The 16,323-nt window shown below is 41.3% G+C and overlaps 1 protein-coding gene across 1 annotated transcript in view; it reads left to right on the forward strand.

The window, feature by feature from the left end:
- Nucleotides 1-16,323, forward strand: part of GRIK1 (glutamate ionotropic receptor kainate type subunit 1) — a 248,748-nt gene that overhangs the window by 217,299 nt on the left and 15,126 nt on the right. The window contains exons 14-15 of the mRNA XM_074983450.1: nucleotides 4,288-4,505; nucleotides 11,591-11,816. Of these exons, the coding sequence (XP_074839551.1) occupies nucleotides 4,288-4,505; nucleotides 11,591-11,816 (444 nt within the window). The remainder of the gene's footprint in view (nucleotides 1-4,287; nucleotides 4,506-11,590; nucleotides 11,817-16,323) is intronic.

Consider the following 16,323-nt stretch of genomic DNA (forward strand, 5'->3'; position numbering starts at 1 on the left):
AAATGGAAGAGTATGTGGACAAAACATAAAATAATAGCAAGATGACTACAATGGTACTTATTTTGGTGATAAACTTAAATTTCCCATACTAAAAACAGGCAAAATCTCTATTAACTTAGGCTCCATCCCAATATATACAGTTATAGCCATAGCAATTCCGGAATGAATACTTTAAAGAGCCAGTCAAAAGATATTTCTTCAAAAAGATTGTTAATTTTTGTTGGCAACTGTCAAATTTTTATTTAAAACCAAACCAAACCCTATTTTATTGGCTTCTCTGCAGGTTTGAGTCCCATCCTCTTGTAAAAGCATCCAACCTTAGAATTTAACCAAGTCACGTCTCAGTTGCTGCTGAATTTTGGAAACTGCACACAGATACTCGCTTGACAATGAAGGGCAGCGAAGTGCACTCGATATGGAAAGTCAAGCAGATACTTGTGCTAAACACTTATGCTATTGGTGTGTGTGTTTTCTGAGGTTTCCCGTTAAAGGGCTATTGTATCAATGTGGGAGTCCCTTGAACATCTCTGAATACGTTTTATGACAAACACATAGATGAAGTTGCAGTAGCACATCGGTATTAAATTCCCAAATATTTATGTAAGGAATACTTACATTTCTTCAGGTACAATTTACTCTTTCCATAGGCATGAATATCAATCAGGGTTTTGTAAAATAATAAAGGATGTTTCCTAATGTAGTGAAGAAATTTTGCATTGTAACTAGGATAACATGTACAGTTTTATTAGTGTATCCATAGAACATATATCCTGATCAAAATCATGTTGAAGAAGATTGGAGATAAGGTGTTTGTTTTTTTCCAGTGGATCTGTGAAGCACAGAGTAAGGTTTTACAGTACCAGGCAGGTGTGCATCTGTAACTGTGACTGCCTTGTGTGTGAGAGTGCCCCCGGATTTTGTGTTTTTAATGTCCTGCCTTTTTGGAGTTTACCATCATCCACAGCAAACTGTGGGATGCAGTGTCTGCTAGTTACCACTACCTTGGGTACATGACAGTCAGCCCCAACCAGACTCTGCTTATCTTTTAAGAAACTTAACAAAACATTTGCCAGGTGAAGCAAATGTGTCCATGTACAAACTTGTGGTACTTGTGACTGTGAGTGCACCATCAGTAACATGTAGAGTTTGAACAAGAGATGAATGGTTGCTAACCTCTGCATCTATTGTTATGCTCTTTCTTGTTAACAGCAGCTGCTTCTTGTGCTTAATTGGAAGGCACTTGTTCATTAAATTTTAAAATGTAATGATCAGACTTTCTCTTTTCTACAGAGCGTGAGCAAAGTCTGGATCAGGATTGGCTGTCATGTCTGCCATAAAAAGGCACTAGAGAGATTTCAGCAAGTATTGTCTCTGACCCTGAATCTTGCTAGTAACATTTTACATAGATGTTATTTCCCCACTCCCCTAAAGTTCTCAACCCAGCTATTTCCTCTGGTCTTCAAACATGGCATACTAATTTTAGTCAGCATATATGAAATTATTACTTTTTAAAACTCCAGTTACCAGCTAAGGCCCAATTCAACAAAATGTATAAGCACAGTCTTACATTTAAAAAGTAGAACTTAAGTCTCAGAAGATCGTGTCAATGGGTCTAAAGCATGTGCTTAAATACTTTGCTGAACTGGTTTCCAAGAGATGGTGAATAACAAAATAACCATGGGCCTGCTCTTGCCAGATGCTGAGCCCCACACTTAACTCCTAATGGCTTTCCTGAAAGGAGAGGGTGCTTAACTTCTTGCAAGATCAATCCCCCTACTTAAAACACTCAGTGGCAGGTTACAGTGCACAGTCCTTAGCTTAAAGATTCTCTGGTTCTCTTATACAGCTAGTTTGTTGCTGGAGAAAACCCTGGAAGTATTATAATTTTGCCAAAAGAGCCACAGTAAGCAAAAGCTTCTCCACCTACACCTGTTAGCAGATACCTCTCACTACAAGGATGCACTACCAGCTTTTATGGAAAACTGCTAAGGTCTCTGAAGTTTAGTTGGCTATGACCCATTGCTATATATTAAAGGTAGATATTATACCTCAAACTACATCATTTATATTCCCACAGTTATCTAGGTTTTGAGAAAATGCCCTCTCCATGAAGATCTGAATCCGTGTACACTGCAACCTGCTCTTACGTTTAATAGGTCAACTATAGTTAAGAAATCAATACATCCTTGGGAGTTTAAAAAAAAGTTTCATTACATTTAAATAAGTCTAGTCTGAAGCAGCACCAAAAGAAATACAATTCAACATAAATCTAGATGAATCTGCAGCACTTGAAATGATACATTAAGATTCCCAAAATTAAATAGAACCTCTACTTTTGACTGTTGGCCTAGTTTAAAATCAATACAACGCAAAGGTTACACACTGCAGGAAGTCTGTTTTGCTGTCGCAGATCATAATTTGGTAACTGCAGCAACGTACTCTGAGCCCTGGACTATGCTTAGCTCTGACCTTTAAGGGATGTGTGTATCTACATTTGCAAAAAACTATATTAAATCTGTTTGCTCCTGGTTTGGAAGATTAATATTCTCTCATTTTTTTTTGCTCAAATTGTACAGTTTTTATGACAAATCTTCCAAGGCCTTAAATATCTTCTGTGAAATGTCTGAACTTCCTACATAAATCATTATGTAACTCCTAAGATATAGCGCTTGGGAACCTTCTCTAATAACAACAATCATCAACATTTTAAGTCAAATTTGTACACCCTCGGATCCCAGTTCATCCATCACTTAAGCATTCGCATAAGTCCATCCTTATTTCAACAAAGCTCTTATGCACTGTGCTTAACTTTGAAGTTAAACTGAAGTCAGTTGCATATAAGCACATGATCAAGTACTTGTCTGAATCTGGGCCTTTACTTTAGGTGATTCACTGAAGTCAGCAAATTTGCATGCTGAGTCAAAGAGGGCAGAATTTGGATCATAGTATTTAGGAGTACTTTGTTTCATAGTTCGAATCAACTTCAAACACTCCTGAGTCAATTACATGCCTTTATAAATTATCTGTTTATTGTCCTAATCTCACAATGTGAAAGGTGCATGCAGTAAGATGTGCCACTACTATTTCAGCCATCCTGCCCTTTAAACTAGGATTAATTTATTACTAATTATGTTAACCACCAGCATGTAAAGATTAGGAAGGGACCATATAGTTGCTTTACCTTTCTTAACTTTAAAACAAAGCATAGGCTTATAAGAAGACATATTTTAGGCCTTGACTCCTGCAGCCCCTATTCATTTGAGTAAGTCCCACTGACTTTACTGGACTGCTACTGACTGCAGTTGTAGTATTTCTGTGAGAGGGGGCTCCAGGACAATACGCCCCTTGATACATAGACAACCAACACAGACTAACCCCTTCTCTTAAAGCACTTCCACTAAATGGCAAATGTGATGCAGTAGAACCTCAGAGTTATGAGCTGACCACCCAGCCACTCACCTCATTTGGAAGCAAATATATGCATTCAGGCCACAGCAAAGATTTTTAATAAGAGCAAATAAACTATAGTACTGTATTAAATACAATAAGTTAAAAATTAAGGGAGAGCAGAATTTTTCTTCTGCATAATGAAATCCTAAAGCTGTATTACATTAATGCTCAGTTGTAAACTTTTGAAAGAACAACCATAGTTTTTTGTTCAGAGTTGCAAACATTTCAGAGCTGGGAACAACCGCCATTCCTGAGGTGTTTAAAACACAGTTTCTACTGTATTATTCTTCTGAAGGCTTAAGGCTTAAAGGCTCATGACAATCCATGTAACAAGCAGTTAAGATACAATAAATGGCTCACTAGGGGTCTAAAGGTGAACTACAAAAGTCTCAGAGGGGTAGCCATATTAGTATGTAGCTTCACAAAAAAAGCAGTCCTATAGCACCTTAAAGACTACCAATTTTATGTATTAGGTAATGAGCTTCAGAAGGGGGTCTTACCCCTGAACACTCAACATCTAATAAATACAATTATTAGCCTTTTAGGTGCCACAGAACTGCTTGTTGGGGTGTTTTTGTGTGAACTCCAAATGTGACATTAGCTCAAAGACAAATGGGTTTGCAGAACCACGAGTAATCGTGTTTGTTAGGTATCATGGCATACATCCCCTTCAAAGTATTTTATCAAAAACGTTAGCTGTGCATGTTAGAGATTATTGTGTAGGTTTACTATTCTGGAATTCATACATGCATTATGCTCCTACAAATAATGTACTGTCAGAAAAAGAGACTTCTTTCAATGTGTTTTAATATGAGTATTTTGATGATGTTATAACAGGATCAGAGCTGATGCCCAAAGCTCTTTCTACCAGAATAGTTGGAGGAATATGGTGGTTTTTCACCTTAATCATAATCTCATCCTACACTGCCAATTTGGCTGCCTTCCTAACAGTTGAGAGAATGGAATCCCCCATTGATTCAGCAGATGATCTGGCAAAGCAAACCAAGATAGAATATGGGGCTGTCAGAGATGGATCAACAATGACCTTCTTCAAGGTAAGATGGTGGCAGGTGGCTTTGCACTGTCAGAACTGCAGCCTTTCACTAACAGAGCCAGAAACATGGAACAGAATGAGAAACGTTGAAAATGTTAGTTTAGTAAAACTTGACAGTTATAACAAATCCCTGAGCCAGAGGGTCCGCCAGGGATCTACACAAGTGATGGGGGAGGTTGCGTCCAACCAGCATGACACTGCCACCAATATTTTACAGTGTGACACTATGATATCTTTATGAATGATCCCCTATACCGTGGCACTCACTGCTCCCTAATAATTGAGGGCTCTGAGGCAGCTACAATACAGAAAATTCCCAGGTAGTGTAATCCACACACCTAGGGCTGTAGTTCACTGGCCCACGTGGTGGCACCTAGACCAATTACACAGAGAAAGAATGAGTATCCTCTACAGCCTTAGCTGAGAAGGAGTTAGCTTTTAGCTCACACTGTAAAGGCTCATGTACTAAGCTCCAGAGGTCCCAGGTCAAGTCCACCTGTGGGTGGTTACACTAGAATAGGTCCAGTACAAGAGGGGATAAAGGACTCTGGAACAACATACCTGCCTCAGAGCCCTCAATGAGCTGGCATGACCCTGTATGTTTGGTGGAACTCCCAAAAATCTATGCGGTGTAGGGGGGTAAGGGTGGTAAGAAAACCTGTGCAGAATTTAGTGGAAACTCTGCAAGAATGACTTTGGTGGTTTTGTCCCATTACGGCCAACTACCATTAGCTATTCTTTAGTCTTATAAAAAGGGGACTGTTGCGCCAAAGTTTGTAATAAGTTATTAGCTCAAGCAGCAGATGTATTTTTTCAATAATCCACCAAGATAATAAGCCATTCATTTTTAAAAATATACAGATATCAAGTGTAATAAAGTGTAAGGTCATTTTCATGCAATTGTTTCTGCAGATAGCTGAATTCCTTTTGATAATTTAATTCGCATAAAATGCATTGATCTCACAAAATGTCAATACACATACCAACAAGTCATAAATGTGAAAATATATAAAACATCCCATGGCATTCAGTACTAATGAGCAGCTTTGTTGGCACATCTGGCAGGAATCCAAGGAGTGAATGTACCTAGGTAAGGATTAAGGTCATGGTCCTCAATGTAGCATCTGAGCGTCTTTTACCGACCCAGTAGGAAGCCATCCCACCGAAGAGAATGACTCACACTGGTGAAGCAATGTGTGGAAAAAAATTGCTCCTGCTGTCTCTGTCATAGTTTTTCTGTGAAGAAACAATTTCCATTGCTGGTATTGTCAGTCTGACATCTTAAGTATTTTTAAAAAGGTCTGTGGCAGATCTGGGAATTTAACCCAGATCTCAAATTTCAGTGCAGTAATTTAACCACAAGACTACCTACTAACTATATTTCAGAGAATGTCTGGCTGTCCATCCATCTGTTTAAGAACTCCTCCAAAACAGTAAGAACTAGGACCTCACTTTTGGTATGCAGCTTCCTCTTGTCATAACTTAAAGCAAGGTCAAGGTTTGGTAGTGCCAGGACAATGGATGTGCCTGGAATGCGATTGTTTCTCATAAAACAGAAAGGGGGGCTGCACTCTATAGAGACCAGATGGGAGCAGCAGAAGATATGGGGTCAAAAGCAGTGGCAGTTATACTGTATACTGACCACAGGGTCACATTTGTATCTCTGCTTCAAGGCTAATCCAACTAACTAAAGTATCTTCTAAAGTGATCAGTGCTCCACTGTGCTAGGCAATATGTGAAAATAAAGCAAGACTGTGCCCAGACCAGAGACAAAGGGTGTGAAGGGAGACAGAGGTAGAGAGAGAGGAAAATTATCTTCCCAATGTAATAGGTTATAAATAGTTTGTACCTTTGCATGTATAAAATTTAGACTGAAAGTGCCCTGGAGATATGGATATGTTTCTTATATGTCTGTAAAGTACTCTGTACATCTCTCATGCTTTACAAAGAATTACATACTAAAAATTCCATTAATAAAATAGGGCTGCAAAGTCAAACACTCAAAAGTTAGGAAGTGCCAGAATTAACATTACCTGTGTCATATTGTAACCCAGAGGCACACAGGGCTATAATATATTCAAGCCCAGCTCCTATTGACTTCAGTTGCAGCTGTGGGCACTCAATATTTCAGAACATCGGACACCAAATTCTCAAGCCAGGGACTCAGAAAAGAGGGATGCAAAATTAGTGAGCAGCTGTGAGGGGCTGGTTTAAATGACTTGCCTAGCATCACACGGGAACAGTATCCTGGAGCTACAATCCAAAAACCTGTGGCTTTCACAAAAACCTAAACTCACTTGGCACCTATGTTACCATAGTGAATATTCCCAGGGTACCTTCATTTCCACCTCTGGACGTGTGCTAGGTGGAGTAAATGAGAAACGATTAGGAATTAATTTAAATGGGGTGGGAAATAGGGTGTCCTTGAGAGCACACAAAACATAGGCTCCCTACTCTCAGTTCAGGTGCCTGTGCCTACCATTGCCCAGAGCTGCAACTGCAGAGAAAATCCCAGAGCTGCAGCTGCAGAGTTAATTCTGGGCAGGCTGGTATATGCCCAGTGTGCATAGAATTGGAGGGGAAATTAACTGCTAAAAAATCTAGGTAGTCTTTATTGAGCATGTGCAAATTGTGATTTTTCAAAGGCTTATAACTTTCCCAGGTTTGAGCAGATTTTCAGTGGGATGTCCAAAGGCACAGCCCTGTCACTAAGGGGACCCCCTACCAAATTTTGAGCCCCTGCTCCACAGCATGGGGCCACTAGAGCTTTTCAAATAAACAGATCACCTGTGTGTAATATGGATGGAGTAACATTCTTCTCTAGCCTCATTCTTGGAAACAGTTGTGGCTAAAATTTTCCAAGAAATCAGCCTGAGGCTGAACTTAAACATGAAAAATTTAAGCTAAATAATCACATGATTGGCAAAGTTCAAAGCAACTGAAAACAGGCACCAATAATGGAAATTGTCTGTCAACCAAGTGTCAGTCAGTGCTGTCAGCCCCATCTGTAATTTTATATATATGACATATACATTACCAGGTAAAGTAAAGAAGACTTGGCTTATTTCTGGGACAGTAAGAAGGAAAGACTGATTCAACATTCCCTATAGTTTTTTTTTTCCATCCATGAGTGGAATAAAGTTTGTTATGTGCACCAAATCATATCCAGATGTGCACTGCTAATAGAAATTGATGCTATTGGCTATGGGTGGTCAGCCTCATTTTGAAGTAAGCTATTCCAGAAGAGCTATTCTAGAATAGCTTATTTCGAAATAACATTGCTACACACAAAATAGCTTTTCAAAATAGCACTTACCTATTTCAAAATACAGCAGCTACACTCATAGAAGCTATTTCAAAATAGAACCATTGGACACACTATGGCTTACTTCAAAATAGGATCTATTCCCTGTCTTAACAGCACCTATTTTGAAATAGGCACTATTCCTCCCAGAACGAGGTTTACCAATTTCAAAATAAGCCAACCAGTATTTTGAAATAGCAGTTGCGTTGTGTGTATGCTATAATAGTTATTTCAAAATAAGTTTGCTGGGTAGACCTACCCTAAGATACAGATGACTCAAAAGCAAAAAGAACTGGGAGGAGGGGTAGAAGCCGAAAATGCCCTGATGAAACACCTGAATTCTACAGAAAGCTCAAAGTGAAACGTATAACTTGTTTAAAATATTAAAAGGAAATCCCAAAAAGGGGTTACTTGAGAAGCTGTCTAGTATATAGGGAATATGGTAGGAGTGAGTGGGAAAAATGTGATTACATCACTTGTTTAGGAACTGTTCAAATGTATTCATCCCCACACCCATTCACCTTCCTGATGTTGATTTAGAATACACACTATTCAAACACACACCTCTGAACATATTTCCACTCTTGTTGAATACCTTATACTAGCTTCAGTAGAAACTTCAAACCTCTACACATTTTTGCAAAAAAAGATCATAGCAGCTTTAAGAAATGCATGCCTCTATCCCTCCTTGTGCAAAGACAGGGCATTCCATTTTTATGCAAGAACTGTTCCAAACTATTTTGTACGGAGTAGGACCTAACAAAATTGAAATTCTCCTCAAAGGCAATGTAGTACTCCGCACAGCGGGCTGCCCGGGAGCCATGGACCCTGCAAACACTGCTTCTCACCAGGCAGATAGGTATCACAGAATCATAGGGCTGGAAAAGACCTCAGGAGGTCAAGTCCAAGCCCATTGCTCAAAGCAGGACCAATCCCAACTAAATCATCCCTCCCAGGACTTTGTCAAACCGAAACTCAAAAATCTCTAGGGATGGAGATTCCACCACATCTCTAGGTAAAGCATTCCAGTGCTTCACCACTCTCCTGGTGAAATAGTTTTTACCTAATATCCACCTAGAACATGCCGTGTTCCATCAGAACTGGCTCCACAGAATGCTTCAATTTTGCTAAGCCTGTAAATTCTGGTGAAAACTGGTTTCGTTTGAATTTTTGCACACACTAGTTCAAAATATATTCTCTAAGGACCAACAAAGAAATGGAGTTTGCATAAACAGGATGGTTTTAAATTGGCTCAGAGTCTTCCTTTTGATCCAGAAAGATAGACAGGCTGCCCGGTTCACAGCAAGTCCCAGTCCTAGGATAGGCAAGGATACTGTCGGCAAGCTGGAGGAAGGACTGTAAGAGGCAGAAGAGGAGACTTTGGAGAAAACACCAAGCAGTCAATCTGGTTGTTTGTAGCCAGAAAATTGCAGTTGGAGCAGTTCTCTGAATAGGCGCTTCAGTAAAAAGACAATTTAGTTTACTGGGAACCTGTTGTTACCCAGCATTCAGTACAAGAAACAACAATCATCTTCGGCCTAGCCAGAGTCCCCACACAGAGGTATCCATGTCCACAAACGGAAACTTTTATGTATGTTTAATCACATTTATATACTGATTGATTAAGGTTTTACATTCTACATATCTATTTTCTTAAACATGCCGAAAGGTTTTTTGGGTTTTTTTTCCATATAAACATAACCAAAATGTCCGTCAGTTTAGATTACACTAGAGAGGCTGGGGGGAGCTCTGGTAATTTCAGGACAAAAAGTGGGGCCCAAGATAAAAAGTTTGCTCACCCGTGAGTTAAAGTAACTGAAAATGCACCAGACTAAAGGGAAATGAGTCATCTTCTAATAGTATTTACGTGATTAGCGGGAGTGTGGTCCTTGGGCAGTTGTGAAGTGTTTGATATTTCAACAACAACAAAAAAATTATAAAAGGAGAGCTGTCTGTCCACCCGTCCCATGGCAGTGACTCCTACTGTGGGAGTGCCATCCACTGCTTTGCGCACACATCCCTCTTCTTGGTGGGAGAAATGCATGGCGGCAGTGGTGGCTTCAGTGGCTGTGGCAAGCACGTGGATCTGATTGTGGTGGCCCCAGTAGCCCCAGCCACTCCAGTGGTGGTCCTGGCAGCCCCAGTGATGACGTCTTCAGCCGTTCCAGCAGTCTTGGTGGCCCCAACATCTCCAAGCCACCCCAGTGGCTCCAGCTCTGGCGGCTCCCATGGTGGCCCTGGCGGCTGCTCCAGCAGCAGCAGCTACAGCGGCCTGGCCACTCTGGCAGTCCCGGTGGCTCCAGCTGCTCTGGTGACTAGTTGGCATTGATTTAGAACGGGGTGCGGGTGGGAAGCTGGGGATGCCTGGCAATGGGGGAGGGCACTATGCTTCAGCTGTAGCCCTGCTAGTGAATATAAAACCTCCAATTTATTGATCACTTGTTCTATAAATGGAGACCAGACTATTGCTTTCATTGCTGATGGGGTAGCTTAGTGCACCCATGCAACAGAGCCTGTTTGAGTGAAAATGGAAAAGAAAGATGTCCAACAGATGAAAACTTCCATAATACCAGAGTCTGGGCATGAAGTACTACTCAAAAGTGTGAGGGAAGTCTCTGGAGAATTTGAGGGGAGAAAAAGCATAGGCAGAGCATTGTGGTATATTGATTTTTGGCTAAAATGTGCTATGAATAAATGGATTTCAGCTGCAGCAATGAATGCAACAACTTTTCTATCCATGTACAGGTGTCTACCTGAATTGTACAGTTGCAGTAGTTTTTTGCTTTTGTGAAATGGGTGGAAAGCTATGAAGCATTAAGACAAAATTCAGGTCATAGGAACAGTCTGTAATGCTGCTCTAACTGGCAGACCAAATCTCAACCTGTAATTAAAAACAGATGCGTGTTTAATACAAAATAAGCAGGTAAGAATGTTACTGCATTGCAAGCACTCTAGGGTAGGTTGCAACTAGAAGAGAAGTGCACATTGAACATCGGGGCAGTGTCTCATTGACCACAGGAGGCTCCAGGTGTTCATCAGGAGAGATAACATCTCTTGTAGCCCCTGAGGTGAAGAAGAGTGTGTGTACTCAACACCATTATCAAAGATTGCAAAGATGCTTTCTGCTGTGTTCAACTCCTCCCTTTCCCTTGTGCCATGCAAACAGAGTTAAGAAGGGAACAGTCCTTTACCTCCCTGGGATTGTGCCTAGCTATCAGGTGAAGGATGCTCCTTATGTACTTCCTCATCCTCCCCCAAGTCTCCCTGCAAGGGCCAGGCACGGTATATTCCTCAGCTTTGATTGTAGATGGTAGGCGTCAGCACGTTAAGGCCCAGGCCTGCTCCCTTTGAAGTCAATGGCAAGATGCACATTGGTTTCAGTGAGAGCAGGATAGGCCCGTTATATTGGCTGTGGTCCTACTGGGGAACCAAGAAGTGGGTGGGCGCAATCCCACCCACAGCTATAAGACCGCCCCCCTCCATGTGAGCTGGGAGGTCCACTAGTACCAGGAACCCAAATAATGATGGTGGACAACTGAAGAGAAAAACAGGGTGGAGGTATCACCAGCACTTGGACTGTACATAGAGGAGAACAGTTCAAATTTCAGCACTCCACCCTAGCAAGAGGCGCTGTAGAGGCTTAGATGCACTAAGCTCCAGGTTTGAGTCCACCTGTGGGTGGCAACGTTGACGCTCTTCACAATAAGCATAGGAATGGAGAAAAGTTTTACAAGCCTAATTTGTGAGCTAACATTTCTGCTGAATCCACTATCCTTCCTTAGAAATCCAAAATATCAACATATGAAAAAATGTGGGCCTTTATGAGCAGTAGGCAACAGACCGCACTGGTGAAGAACAACGACGAGGGAATCCAACGGGTGCTCACCACAGACTATGCCCTGCTGATGGAATCTACCAGCATAGAATATGTGACGCAGAGAAACTGCAATCTCACCCAGATTGGAGGACTCATTGATTCTAAAGGCTATGGCGTGGGAACACCTATCGGTAAGACATATTAAAGATAATTAATGATGAATGGACCTCACGACAGTCTGGGCACTTATGTCTGGCTGCCCATTAGGAGCTTTCTGTAATCGTTCAGCACCCCTCCCAGCCACAGACTCCAGGATCCTTCTTTCATTCAGTGTCTCCCTTCTTGCGCCAGTTATAGCAACAGAACAACATGGCAGGGCAAGAGAGTGGCTTGTAAGGATGCAAGACAACTAAGGTGGGGCTGGTGCTCTCCAGAAGCAGTCAGTAAGCTTGCTGCTCTTGTGGATAAAAATTCTTGTTCTCCAGTGACTGGGTGCTCTCAGTCCCTCCATCCCCTTTTATTAAATTATGCTACCAAGACACATTAGCTCCAGGGCCTTCTTTTTATGTACAAAGATGGGGATGTGAGGGGTGAATCAAGGTAAATATGATATCTAACACACATACCCATTAGAAAGCTGCATGAAATTAGACAGGGTTGTCATCACACTCTATGCAGTGTTGCCTGTGCACCTTGGTAGAACAATATCCAAAGTTTGCAATGATTTCAGAGCCCTGGGTAGGGAAGACAAGATGGTGTTGCAGGACTGTTTGCCTACAGCAGGAGTCTTGGGGCTTTGGGTGCATTCTTAAAACCAGCTCCCTCACTTCTGCCAAGCAGCAGCTGCCCTTTTTCAGTGGATTTGCTTGCTTTGCTGCTGCTATGTTTCAGTTCTTTGCTAACTATACATATTCTAAGCGTTAGCAACTATGTACTTCTGCAAATGAGCATTGTGTAGCCAGTGCTTTTTCTAGCTTAATATATTTGTCGTGCTCAGTCATGTGCTCGTCGTATCCAGGTCTCTTCTCAGTTTACATCTGCACAGCAGTTCCATTGTCTGCAATGGACTTAGCTACACGTTTACGCAGGTATGAAACTGTTCGCAGACTTCATGCTTTCAGTTTCTTCATGGGACATCTTTGAGCGAGGTACAACAGTGGTTGTCAGGATCAGGGCAGCACACATACCCCTAGAAGTACACAGAGGCAGGGCTGCCGACAGGGAGAGTCAAAAGGGGCAGCTGCCCTGGGGTCTAAAAGGGCCGGGGACTTTCAGCTGCTGCTACCGTGACCATGGCAGCAGCTGGATCCCCAGACTGTTTAAATCACCACTGCAGTGCAGTGCAGTGCAGGCCAGGCAGTTCTGAAGGGCCCTGTGAGGCAAGCTAACCCCAGCCTCCGCCACTTCAGTGAGTGCAGAACCACTCTCCTACCTTGCCCAGAGCCCAGCAATCGCTCAGCAGCCTTGCAAAGAGGCATTCCAAAGGGGGCATTTAAGTGACCTTGATATTTACTTAGTTTTACAAAAGGCTGCATAAAAGCGCTAGCAAAGTCAGCACACACTAAAATTTCACACAGTGACTTGTTTATACTGCTCTATGTATTATGCACCGAAATAGAAGTACAACATTTATATTCCTATTGGTTTATTTTAGACTTATGTGGTAAAAAAATGAAAAAGCCAGCAGTTTCTCAGTAACAGCAGGCTGTGACAATTGTGTTTTTATGCCTGATTTTGTAAGTTTTTAAAGTCAGTATAATTTAGGAGTAGACAAGACAAACCAGACTCCTGAAAGGAGCATCGTGATCTGGATAGGCCGAGAGCCAATGGGGTGGAAAGTCTGCCCCCCTGACAGTGAACGCTTCCCCCATCTTAGCCAAAATTCCATGGAAATGACATTGAAATAATCTTTTCATTGCTTATGTGAGAGCAAACTTCTCTGGCTGAGGAGTATGAACCAAAACTTTAAAATTCCTCAGAATAAAAAAATACACACATACATGCATATGTGGCAAAAATTTCATAGCAGTTATAAAGCTGCTGTGCTTTAAACTAAAAACAAAGAAGCGATAATTGGACCAGATGGCACTCCTCGGAAAGAATACATCCCATTGGAAATGCAGCTGTGGAATTTATTGTAAAATATTTCTTGTATGATGAATATGCTGTTTTAGAAAATCAGTTAGGTTTCAGGGATATACAGAATAAGTAGCCCAAAGTCTCCAAGTGTCTTGAAATAAAACTTTTAAATGTCACTTTGGCAACTTTAATAAAAAATTACAAAGTTGAAACAGACCCTAGACAAGATTATTGCGCGGATCCTCCCATGATACACATGAATTCCCAAAGGAAATGGGGTCAGCTGTTGTCTCACATGTGTGTCCGAACCTTAGTTATTTCAGAATAACAGCCACTATTTCAAAATAAGTTTGCAAGTGTCTATAAAATGCAACTGCTATTTTGAAATATTTTTGTAATAGCAGACAGTTTATTTTGAATTTGGTAAACCTCATTCTGTGAGGAATAGCACCTATGCCAAAAAAGGGGTTGTGTAGACAGGAAATAGGGTCTATTTTGAAATAAGCTATAGTGCATCCAAGGGCTCGAATCTGAAATAGCTCTGTTGTGTCTGGACACTACTTTGAAACAGCTGAGTACTAGTGTGATACACCTTTTGTGTGTAACAAAGTTATTTCGAAATAAGCTATTCCAGAATAGCTCTTCCTGAATAGCTTTTTCCAAAATAACACTGTCCTAAGGCCATCCCATTTTATTATTTCTAAAATAAATGGACTTTGGGTTTTCAGAATTCTTAGAAATAAATTTTTATCCAAGCCTCTATTCAGCCTCCTCTTGTGCAATCCTACGAATTAAAATGCACAAATATGCCTATACTTTACAGGTACAAACAGATACCTGCACACTTCAGACATTTGCATGAACATTCTAAGCCTGGTCACAATGTTGTCCTCAGACAAGTGGAAAAAACAGAAGTACTTGAAAAAAAAATCTGTATATCTAGCTGGGGACATGCATGGCTTTTAGCACTAGAGATGGCTAGAAAAGAGAAATCCTTTGCTGTGAAAAAAATGTTGCATCTTTGGTGAAAAAAAGTCATACCAAACAGGGTTGAAACATGAACCTAAAATACTTTCTCAAGGATTTTCAAGAAAAATTCAACTTCAGAAGAACGAAAGTGAAATTTCCCAGCTTTGCAGCTGCCCAGCAAAAGACTCTTGTCAAATTACAACAGCCTTTCCTTCTGACAGCCAAGTTGAATGCCTCTATTACAATTAAAAACCCTGGGCTGACCTGAGCTTGCTGACTGTGACTCACAGGATTCATTCTAAGGAGATGCTCAATTATAATGTGGATGTTCCAGCTCACTGTGCTCTGCCACTACAGAGCTCTCAGAAAGCTTTTGTCAGTTTCAGTGGCAGAAAGTGAAATTGACAAGCCCATTCCAGGCAGGCAGCTGTCATTTGATTTTTCTGACAAAAGCAGATTTTTGGGCAGAAGAGAGAGAATGATTTTTTTCCATCAAAAGTTTGTTTTCCAAAAAGGGCATTTTCCATTGGAAAAATCATCATTCCAATATTTTTTCCTACCACTCTACTTACCTTTGCATCTGAGCAATCTCCATAAGTTCTGGGGCTCGGGGTTTCTTGTTTTGTTTTGTTTTGTTTTTTGTTTCTTTGGGTTTCTTTTTGGGGGGCGGGGGGCAGGTTAAGGCAATGCTTTCGCTCTTGTCCTTTCCTAGACAAGGAGGCAGGTTTAAGGGACTTTCGGTGGGTTAGGCAACATTTTATATAGATTTCCAAAAAGGCGTCATAGGAGGAATTCAGTTGACTAAAGATATGTCATTACATGCAAATAAGCACTGGTTACACAATTACTGCTGCCAGTGCCCATGTACTAGTAGTTGTCGTAATAACTATTATCAGTGATTTGGGAGGTAGCTAAGCAAGTGGGGAGCTTTATTTCAACAGAAGCTGTCTTGCAGGTTGTTAACAGCATCAAAGCCATAAATTAAATATTGAACAAAGAGATATTGCGATGGACTTGTGTGAGTTTTCACTACTTTCCAGTAATAACAAACAGTAATAAACAGTTCCAATCCAATGCCCTAAGCACACTTGGCAAAATTCTGAAAGTATAAGTGCAGATGCATCTGTTACTCCCAAGATTGAATCAAACAACCAAGGGCACCAACACTAGCAGTGGGACCCAGGGCAAAGTGGAAGGGAGGGTCTGGCTCTGTGCCCCTGCAGGGCTCTTTACTTTGGCAGTGGCGGTGGCCAGAGCTCTGGACCCTTTTCAAATACCAGGCCTGGGGGTACCAGCCTTCTTTGCCGTCCCCTCCGTCCCATCAGCTGACCTGCAAGAAAAAGACTTGATATTCCACTATCTGCAGACCAAAACAACTCTCCTTACGGGCAGGGGGTGAGGAGAGGAAGCTAAGGGAGAGGAGGTAGGCCTGACAGCCTACATTTCAGGCTAATACTCATCATCCCTTGCAGGAACCAGAATCCCTCCTAAAGATTAGGCAATTGCACTCACTTTCCAGGAGGCACTGCTAATAACCTTTTATCTGGCAACATTCTTATATGATGATTTTTTTAAAACTAGAATGCCTGCTCATTAAAATAAGCTATTCTTAAACAGAATATAATTATTTTCTCTTCACTGCTGGATACC

The sequence above is a fragment of the Carettochelys insculpta genome, chromosome 1, assembly GCF_033958435.1.
Source record: "Carettochelys insculpta isolate YL-2023 chromosome 1, ASM3395843v1, whole genome shotgun sequence".
Classification (NCBI taxonomy): Eukaryota; Metazoa; Chordata; order Testudines; family Carettochelyidae; genus Carettochelys; species Carettochelys insculpta.